The sequence below is a fragment of the Rattus rattus genome, chromosome 16 (genome assembly GCF_011064425.1).
Source record: "Rattus rattus isolate New Zealand chromosome 16, Rrattus_CSIRO_v1, whole genome shotgun sequence".
In the NCBI taxonomy this organism is placed as follows: domain Eukaryota; kingdom Metazoa; phylum Chordata; class Mammalia; order Rodentia; family Muridae; genus Rattus; species Rattus rattus.
Genome location: NC_046169.1, coordinates 33,284,383 through 33,294,082, shown reverse-complemented (window position 1 = coordinate 33,294,082; position 9,700 = coordinate 33,284,383). Strand labels below are relative to the sequence as shown.

Sequence of the window (9,700 nt, the reverse complement as noted above, 5' to 3'; positions counted from 1 at the left end):
GGGGAGGTGACCTTAAGGCTGGGTGGGGGAGGTGACGTGGGGTCAGTAGTGGCCCACCCACCAACAAGCTGGAAGTCAAAGGCTGCAGCCAAGTCTATAAAGCAGGGGCTCTTTATTGGCACGACAGAAATCAGGGCACAGTGGGTTCCTAGGTAACAAATCACTGTATAAAACCTTCCATCGTGGCTCTTAACACATACAAAATGATTGTCTGCACGGTGTAAGGCTGGGGTGGGGGAGGAGAAGCAAGGGGGAGGGGTCGGGCACAGTTCCCACAAGAATGCCTATCCCCAGTCTGGTTCCATAGCTGCCCCTGCTAGGCTATGACAGGGAGGTACCAGTTCCCACTCAGCTGAACTGAGGGAAGGGGAAGCTGGCTTAGACGGGATCCCAGGGGCCTGGGCTTACATCCCTGGGTGACCCAGTCTGTTCCCTGCTGGGCTAGCAATTCTGAGGGTCAGCTTGGTGTGTGCTCAAGGTGACTTCTGTGGGGACAGGTTTTCTCAGACTACAGGATGAGCTCAGTTTGGCCTGACAGCCCTAACCCCCTCAGGCACCTGGCTGGTATGTGCTGAACCTGGGGTTTTAGTACCTCTATCAGGGCCCAAGACCAGTCCCTCTGCCTGAGCCTGCTCCCCTAGACCAAGGGTACCTGGGGTAGCCCAGAACCAGGCGGGTTAATCAGAGGCCCTAGGCCCTCTTCATAGGCCTCCCCGCTTTCTGCTTCCAAAATGCCACTCATACACAAGCTAAGGCAGCCAGCTACATGAAGTTGCTTCTCAGGGCTGTGGCCTAGAGTCTAGGTTGAGTTTAGGTAGAGGCCAAGAGCTCTTTGAGGTGGAAGGGACTTTGCCAGTCTCCTGACTCTCTGTGGAAACCAGTGGTTTTCCTGGGGGTGCGGAGTGGGGCAGACTGTGCTTTAGAGTAAAAACACCCACTTTCTGGCTTGGCCCCTGGTTCAGCAGCTGGGAGAACGGGAGAGGACCTGTGCCTGCCTGCCCACTCCAATTCCCAGGCAGCAGTAGGTTCGGAAGGGCAGGTTCACAGGGCTGCCCGGCAACTTCAGACAGCCCTGCCTCCTTCCCACCCCTTGTGGACAACACAGCAGGATGAAGTGACCAGGGCCCCACCCCTGCTACGCCTGCCTCTGCCACTTCACTACCCAACCGTGGCATCAAAAGAACCCCCACAAGGCACGGTACAAGGCAGCTGAGTGCTCACCTCACCCTCCTCCCCTACCCACCTAGCTTATGAGAACCTTGGAGGACGCCAGGACTCACTGTGCCTCACAGTCCTTGAAAAGCAGCTAGCCGTGGCGTGGTGGCCGGCCGGGGACTGCTATGATGGGCAGTTAGTGTCCCTGTGCTGTGTGTGGCTCCCTCCCCCAAACACAGTGTCTACTGCAAGAGTGGAGGTGTGGGGGTGAGGGACCTGCCTTCAGCACCAGTTCAAATGAACTCTTCCTGAATGAGTCAAACTCCCAGGGTCTTCAGTTGGCTTTCTCCTGCTGGGTGAGCTTCCCCACGAGGCTGTGGAAGGGTTTCAGCAACAAGAAGGGACTAGAAGCCTGAGCGAGTACACTCTGCTCTCTCTGAGCCATCTCTGGCCTCTGTCCGGTTTCTCACTGGGTCCCAGGCACTGATTCCCTCAACGGGACCTTCTAGCACTTTGTCATCTACAGACGCCATTCAGCGGGATGTGGGGTTTCTTCCTAGTGGTTTTGTCCCTAATACCAGACACAGACACCTGTGATGGCTGGAGGACAAGTAGACAACAATGCAGGGACGAAGCCCGAGGCTACAGCAAGGTCCCCCAGGGAATGCTGGCATTGCTAAGATGAGACAGCCTATTTAAGCAGCCTTCTTGAGCAGGAGGGCTTCCAGAATTTTCCATGGTAGGAAGAGCTCAGCCAGGTCTGAGCCTCCAGCCTAAACCAATTTCTGGAGCTCAGGAAGACAGAGCGAGGTGGTTTCGGACGGACCCTGGCTAGTCCTTTTCTGTCTCTGTGTAAATATGTGCATATATATGAGTGTGTCTACATACACCCATGGTTTCCATACATCGTAGTACATAATACTATGGTGTTATTGCATAGAAGAGGCTGGCTTGACGGAGCCCGGCTAGGTGACGGTCTGGGAGCGCTGGCGACTGCCGGGGGTCTGCTGGGCTGCGGGGCTTGGCGCGCTGCCCCTGAGCTGCTGCTGTTCCTGTTCCCGGGCATGCTCCTCGTACCACTCCTAGAGAAGAGGTGGGTGCTGCTCAGGGTGGCTCGCCTGCCAGTCTCCCACTCCCCCAGCTGATGTGAGGGACACACAGTCCCAGAGGGACAGCGGAAGGACCTCTGCTAGGGGGGAGACAGCAGAGGCAGAGCCAGGCCTGCCCACTGAGATGACCACAGCCCTGGACATACAAACAATGGCCCCAAGTAGAGAAAAGGCCACAAAACTAGCGGCCTGAGCCAGGCCCACACAGGCTCAGACACTGCTGCTGCCTTCCAATGGGCCTCAGGGATGCCTTTCAGAAACCCAGAGCCACTTACCTCCTGGCCTCCCCGGAAAGCCAGGGTCTGGGGTACTTCGGTAGGTCGGGCAAGCATTAAACAGCTCCCCCATATTTATAAAGAAACCAGTACCCAAACTACAGACTTTGAGACCTTAAAGCATTCTCCAGAGACAGCCTGTGGCTGTGCCCTTATTAGCAGAGGGGAAACTGACACCAGAGAGGCTGGGCAGGCTAGGAGAAGATGCAGGTGGCCCAGCCTCTAGGTGCCTTGGGTGGTCCTGGGCAGTTGTCCCCACTGCTCTTCAAGGTACTGTTCTGTCCCTTGGGGTCGCGTCTGTCAGTGACACCAAGGCTCAGTGGCCTTCACATATGTCAGGGAGCCGACCATAATGTCTTATGATGATGGAGCTTCTGAGACCCCAGAGGAAGGAGAGCCTGGGCGGGGCTCACGCCGTGGGGTTCTGCTGGTGCCAACCCACATGGTTTTTGTACTTTTAACAGCTGCTGGTATGGGAAGACTGGGAGGTGGTGGAGGGAAAGGAAGGAAGGGAGAAATTGACTTTATCCTTCTTCACATCAAAAGGCCCCAAGTCAAAATGCCATCGCCCTGAGCTTATTCCCATCTGGTAACAGGGGCAGGAGGGAAACAGCCTCCTTGTCTGGGCAGCAGGTCTTGCAGGGACCCTGGTCTCTTCCGTCCTGTCACTCAGATCTCTAGAAAGATCCCCATGGGGCACTGGGCACCCTCCAAGGGGTGGTATGGCCATGCAGTGGGCAGGGTGGGAGAGCCGCCACCCGGGAATGCTGCAAAGTATCAGAAGATCAGCACTGAGGCGCCGAGGGACTTGGTCCTGGGTCCCACGGAGCACAAGGAACCTTCCTAGGCCCCCACCAGAAGGGCGTCTCCCAGGGTGTTGGCCCGTACCTGGATCTCCTCCTGGTACATCTTCAGGCTCAGGTCACTTTTGGTTCTCGATCGCCGTCCCAGAAACACCATGGAGTTTTGCTAAGGAGGAACCGAGGCCGTGAGGTGTGCATGGCTGCAGGTGGCGTGGGCTCGCCTAGGGCTGGGCCACGGAGGCTGCTCCTACCCCACTGAGGTTTCTGCAAGGGTGCCACCTGCTTGAGGTGGCAGGCCCCGCCCCCCTTTGCAGATGCAGAGCCTGTGGCCCCTTACCTGGTATTTCTCCATCTGAGAGAGGGTGTCGAGCAGCCGGGTGACGTCAGAGGAGGTGCCTCGCGCCTCTCGATGGAGCTCCAGGATGGCCAGAAGCTCCTCCTTGGACATCTCCTTCTCGATGACGATGCCACTGTCCACTGAGGGTGGGGAAAGCAGAGTCCCATAACCACCTCCCCCCACTGTGGAGTCTCATCTTCCTTCCAAGCAGTACTCACTCCCTGCGGCAGCCACTGGTGGTCCCTCCTCCCCCTCCCCTCACTAGCAGGCTGAGTGCGTCAGGAAGGCAGTATGTCTAGCCAACAGCCTACAGGGACACAGGGCATCAGGGAGAGCAAGATGTGCTAATTCAGCATCTGGGTATGGAGAGTGCATGGACCACCTCAAGGCCAGCCTAGCAAGTCTGAGGCCAGCGTGGGCTACACGAGCACCTCTTCCACAGGGAGGGCTTGAAGAGAAAGTCTCCAAGTAAACAGAAAAGCGTCAGGCGGCATTGAGGACGCAGAGATTTGAGGATCGCTGAGATAGCAGGACTGACTCTACTCACACGCGTTTGTGTGCATATATAAACATCGACCAGCTTGCTACCACACTGATTTAAGAACGGGTGGGAACGGGAGGGTCTGCTCTGCCATTCGTTCTCTTTCCTTTCTTCAGCTCGGGGCTGCAATCTGGGGCTTGGTACATGTTGTGCCCGGAAACACTGAGCTGCCACTCAGGTAAGAGTGAAGATGGCCGCACACGCGGGAAGCAGAGTGCGCAGCCAGGCCACCGGGCTGCAGAAGGGAACAGCTCACACCCGGAACAGGGATCTGTGGCGGTCTGAGTGCATGGCAGAGAAACGTGGCTGCACTGAAGGCTCACACTGGGAGTCGGGAGCTGGGGTGTGTTATAGGGAAAGGTGGCACTGGCTGACAGGACTAGCTGTCCTTCTGTCCTGTCTATTAGCAGTATGTGCCGGTCAGAGTCTGTATGGGGTTGAGAGGGCTCCTTCCACAGCCTTTCCCACTCAAGGTGAAGGGATGGCGGCTACCTGTTATACGTTTAGAAACTGGGGGCGTTTTTCTATTAGATTTCTAACAACGGATCTACATGAGACCTGGACAGGCAAGGCAAACGCAAAAGTGGAGGTGCTGCAGTGAGACAAGCAGGCCTGGGATGGCCAGTGGGACAGCCAGTGCTCGGGGCGTGAGCCGTACAGACCTTCCGATTCCTGGCTCTTGCGGCTGTAGTTCATGCGGAAGACGAAGGCCTCCAGGATGAAGGCCACGATAATGGTCATCACCACCTGGTCGGAGAGAGGCAGTGTGGCGCCGTTAGGCAAGGCCCTTCCTCTTGGGCACTGCAGCCTGGGGACAGGGATGGGGTGGGAGGGGGAGGGGGGGAGGAGGATGACTGTGGCGGGGCCTACCATGGTCACGATGTAAAAGGTCATGAAGTACAGGCGGCTCCAGTGGGAGGTCTGCGAGGTGACGCCTTCCTGGAGGGGGCAGTGAGTGAGTTTGTGGGCAGCACGGGCCACCGTCTCCTGAGTCCATCAGCCCAGGCCCAAAGACAAGTGACACTCAGCTCTTTCCTGGCCCTCCCCGTGACTGGGGAGCCCTGAGGTGAGGGCCTCTCGCTCCTCGGATCTGAGCGTTCCTTTCTGTAGCCTCAGACCCCAGCCCTTTCCAGCATGGCTGACTGGAACGCAGGTCAGCACAGATAATCTTCAGCAGGAGAGAATTTATGAAATGGGGTGGGAAGGGGAGAAAGCCCCCACCCCCATACTCTTTGCTTTATTTTAGAGACAGAGTCTGTGGACTGAAGGGATTCTCCTGCTTCACCCTCCCAAGCAGCTGACACTACGGGTTCACGTCTTCGCAGGACCTGGCGTGGAGCACTGCTGACCGTCAGATACCCAGAGGCTGTCAGGGTGCACAGGGTGGGGACACAGCCAGCAGCACAGAGCCAAAGGGGGGCACCACCCACACCAGGGCCTTCCACTAGAGCATGATAAAGACCCCATGCACTGTGGGGACAGGAAGAGAAATGGCTCTCCAGCCCTGAGAGAGAACAAAGGCGTGTGGCGGGGGGGGGTGTCCCAGAACTTACCATGATGATGTACCAGTTGTTGACAACGGTGAGCTCAAACAAGGTCACTGCAGAGGAAGTGGGGGTGCGCCTCAGACCAATGTCAAAGGTCCTCTTCCCTGGGTAACTGCTTGTAAGGGAGGCCTGCTACCCAACCTCTTCCCCAAAAGGCATGCCCTTTGACAAAACAGCCCATGGTGGGCTAGCTCTGGCTAAGACTAGTAGCAAGGAGAGAGCAGCAGACTTCACTGGGTATAGACGGGAGCCAAGATGGGTTCTCCCTTCCCTCGAGAGGTCATGTCCAGTGGGGGGATATCCTCCCCTCACCAGGCTTTTGCAAGGACCCAGGGAGCAGAAAGGACCTCTGTCAGAGGCTATGTGACTACTGAAATGGCAGTGGTGTGCTCAGTCCCCTCTGCTGGCACTGAGGCATGCCAGGCTGACCCTCCAGCCCTCCAGCTAGAGCCTCTTATCTCTCTGTCACTGTGAGATCTGCTGCCTGGGTGAGCCTGGATCCGCCTGTTCTACAGCCGCACAGAACCGCTGTAGAAGGGACCCCAGGAAGGGCACCCGGTGTCTGGGTATGGGGGGAGGCCTTACGCAGCTCTGAGCCAGACCGAGGCCTCCTCTAGGACTCGCTCACCAAAGCTGTTGAGGATGTTGTCAAAGTTATTGAGATAGTAGTAGCCTTCCTCCACCTTGGTCTTATTGCCCACCGTGTGATTGATGAATCGGTAGGCGTCAGCCACCGTGCTGGAGCTAAGGAGGAAGACAAGGAGGCAGGAGGGTTACAAGATGACTGGCCGCCTTCACTGGGACAAGCACGCAAACCCAGGTCTGGCTAGGGGTCTCCTTGCCTCTCCGAGCCACCCATAGTGCATCCCAGGCACCATTGCTGGTTATGTCTGCAGCCTTCAGAGGAGGAGGCGGAGGTGGTAAGAGATGGGGGTCTCCTCTACCCTCCCAGGCTCCTCTGGGCATGTGTCCCCGCTTTGACCTGGTAGCTCCACTTGGCGGGGGACCCCGTTTGTCACACTCCGGCTTTATACACTCCTCTGTCATTTGTAAGAGTTAGGTGCCCACGACACCAGGGAGCTCACTAGCAAGGCTATGCCCAGTGTACCCAAGAAGGAGGACTGGAATGAGCTGTGGTGACCCATGTATGGGCTCTCGGTGCAGCCGTCAGCTGGATGCATATGAGGGTCACTGGTGCCCTATCTGCGCCCAAGGCTGCGTAGGTAATCAATCCTAACTGGACACACCTATGGTGGGTCATGATCATTTCCTTTTGGAGGGGAGGGGAAGGGGCAGGGCCATGGAGGTGTCACCCTCACTCTTCATCCCTCAGCCCTGCCACCTTTTTGCCATGTGTCATCTCTCTAGTCCCTTGCCGGGTCCTGGTGTCTCCTGGACAGTATATCGGGGTGAGGGGTTGCTCTGGTTTGGGGGAGGGGTGTGTCGATTGAGCCCTGCTACAGATGGGTGACGCTGGCTCCCAAGCTGTCACTCGGCTCTGTGTGCCCAGCCTAGCAGCAAAGCCCATGGTGGGCAGGCCCAAAGCCACCCGAGCCACTTACTTGCAGCAGTTTGGGGACAGTCGCCCGCTGAAGAACTCCATGCCCACGATGGCGAAGGAGTAGTAGAAGGTGAGCAGTGTGAGGCCGAGGCTGGGGAGGCAGAGGGACAGGGCAGTCAGGGAGGGAGGGAGGGGACAGGGCCAGCTGCAGCGCGTCCTGGTCCCCCGGCACTGACTGCGGGAGGCATGCCCCTAGCCCTAGCCAAGTGACCATCGAAAAGTGTCTGCAGGGGAGGGGCCGCGAGGCTCATGGTGGGGGGACGCTAGGGACAGATGCCCCTTGATCGGAAATGCACCCCTTACCTGTGAAGGTAGGCTCACAGGTGACCCCTTACCTGTGAACGTAGACACAGGTGGTAAGTTGACAGCTCCCTGCCCTCCCCACTAGACAGTTCAGCCAGGCCAGTGCTGCCAAGGGGACCTGCAGGGTCCAGATTCTGTCTCTTTGAAGACCACCCCCAAACTCTTGAATCCAGCCTTCCTAAGAGTCCTCCTTGTTCCCACTTCCCCGAACCCCTACACAAGTCTCGTGCCGCCTGGACCTGCAGGCTGGGAGGCGGGCAGTACCTGGCCATTCGTGGCAGCAGCTCAAACATGGTGTCCAACACATTGCGGTAGCGTTTCTTCAGCTTGAATAACCTGAGCAGCGAGAACAATGTTGCTGGCACCACAGAGGCAGGGGCATGGCCACACAGCCCCTTCCTCAGGGCCAGAGCCTTGTAAGCACTCCTCTCCCCACATCAAGACAAGGCTGAGAAGCCTTGTACAAGCTGAGCTCGCTTCCCTCAGGACTCATAAACTGTGGCACTGGACGGGACAGACCTGGGACACCAGGGGCAAGCCAAGACCCTGAGGAGCCAGAATGGGCTAGCCTCATCGTGTCATGCAATTAAAAAAGAAATGCAGCAAGTCCCCCACTGGAGTGGACAGATGAAGCCAGCAGCTCAGATAACATGGCAAGCTCAGGAAGGGGGGGTACACAATCGGACAAGCTCAGGAAGGGGGTACACAATCGGACAAGCTCAGGAAAGGGGGTGTACAGACAAGCTCAGGAAAGGGGGTGTACGATCAGACAAGCTCAGGAAAGGGGGTGCAAAATCGGACAAGCAGGGAAGGGGGTGCACAGTCAATCAACAGCAGACTTGCTCTAGTTGGCCTGGAAGGAATGGCAGAGAGTGAGGACATGGTAGGCAGTCAAGGCAGCTCTGACTCCTGAGTCCCCAAGAGCCCAAGCCCCGAGGAAGGCATATAGGTAAGTGGGACCCACTGGGACCTGTAAAAGCCAGGCAGCAGGAGCAAAGTGCCAAGAACATAGGTCGATACAGGAAAAGAGGAACGACCAGGGACATCCCTCCAGTCCCTCAAAGGTAAGATGCCCTGACTGAAGACTGGGCAAGCAGGCAGTGTGGCTCTTCCTGGGCTGCAGGCTGGGCCATTCTGCCCATCGGGAGCTTTGTGTGCTCCTATCCTGAACAGCTTGGGCTAAGATGGGGGTCCTGCCGCCAGCTGGCAAATCTCATGGGTTGGCTCAAGGGTCCCCACCCCTTAACGCCCGTTGCCCACTCCCAAGCCCTACAGGTCACCTCAGCAGCTGAAGGGGACGCAGGACCACAATAAAGTAGAAGGGCTCCATGTTGAGCGTCAGCGCGAGCAGTCCCAGGAAGGCAAATGCTGTGACTGAGAAATCGAACCTGGCGCCGGAGAAGAGGCCGGTTTGTGGGTGACATTCCAGGCTTCCCTTCCACAATTTCCTCCCGCACCCCTGCTCTTAGCTGGCGTCCATAGAGACCTGAGCAGCCGCGGTGCACAGTGGGACTTGTGCCTGCCTGGTGTGCTCAGGACAATGCCCTATACCTGGCTGTCCCCCAGCCTCAGCTCAGGTCTGAGAGTCATCCTTGGGCATTCTGACTCCGAAGCCTTGGCCTCAGTAGCCTCTAGACTGCTGGCCACACTGAGAATTTGAAGGCAGGACTCAAGACACACCAGGCAGGCCCAGGCCCCACTGTCCTTGTGCAGGCCAGTGCCTGGGATAGGATCCTTGGTGTGCGTGCGTGCGTGCGTGCGTGCGTGTATGTGTCCCTGTCCCTGCTTTGATGATATAGTGCCTCTGTGTTGCCCAGGCAGAACTTTGACTTCTGGGTTCAAGGGATAAGCCCTCTATTCAACCCTAAGTGGAGACGACAGGGGGCCCCACCCACTCTGATTTCCTGATTTCTTCCCACTCTGCTGGTCGTAATTTGATGACCCAAGTCTTCGCAATGTGATCTGACTTCACACTTGAGTTAACTTTAACTCAAGGAAAGGGTGCACGGCCTCCAGAGCCATGAGGAGGTCACGTGGTCTTTGTCATTTGTTTTTGTTTTTTTGTTTTT

At 57.3% G+C, this 9,700-nt stretch overlaps 1 protein-coding gene across 1 annotated transcript in view; it reads right to left on the bottom strand.

Moving 5' to 3' along the window:
• Positions 1-93: 93 nt before the first annotated feature.
• The window catches only part of Tpcn1 (two pore segment channel 1), a 56,674-nt gene continuing 47,067 nt past the window's right edge, over positions 94-9,700 (bottom strand). The window contains exons 18-27 of the mRNA XM_032886463.1: positions 8,912-9,019; positions 7,896-7,967; positions 7,330-7,419; positions 6,396-6,511; positions 5,774-5,820; positions 5,091-5,159; positions 4,883-4,967; positions 3,680-3,819; positions 3,428-3,508; positions 94-2,237 (exon numbers count right to left, since the gene is read on the bottom strand). Coding sequence (XP_032742354.1) covers positions 2,121-2,237; positions 3,428-3,508; positions 3,680-3,819; positions 4,883-4,967; positions 5,091-5,159; positions 5,774-5,820; positions 6,396-6,511; positions 7,330-7,419; positions 7,896-7,967; positions 8,912-9,019 — 925 coding nt within the window. The 3' untranslated portion in view covers positions 94-2,120. The remainder of the gene's footprint in view (positions 2,238-3,427; positions 3,509-3,679; positions 3,820-4,882; positions 4,968-5,090; positions 5,160-5,773; positions 5,821-6,395; positions 6,512-7,329; positions 7,420-7,895; positions 7,968-8,911; positions 9,020-9,700) is intronic.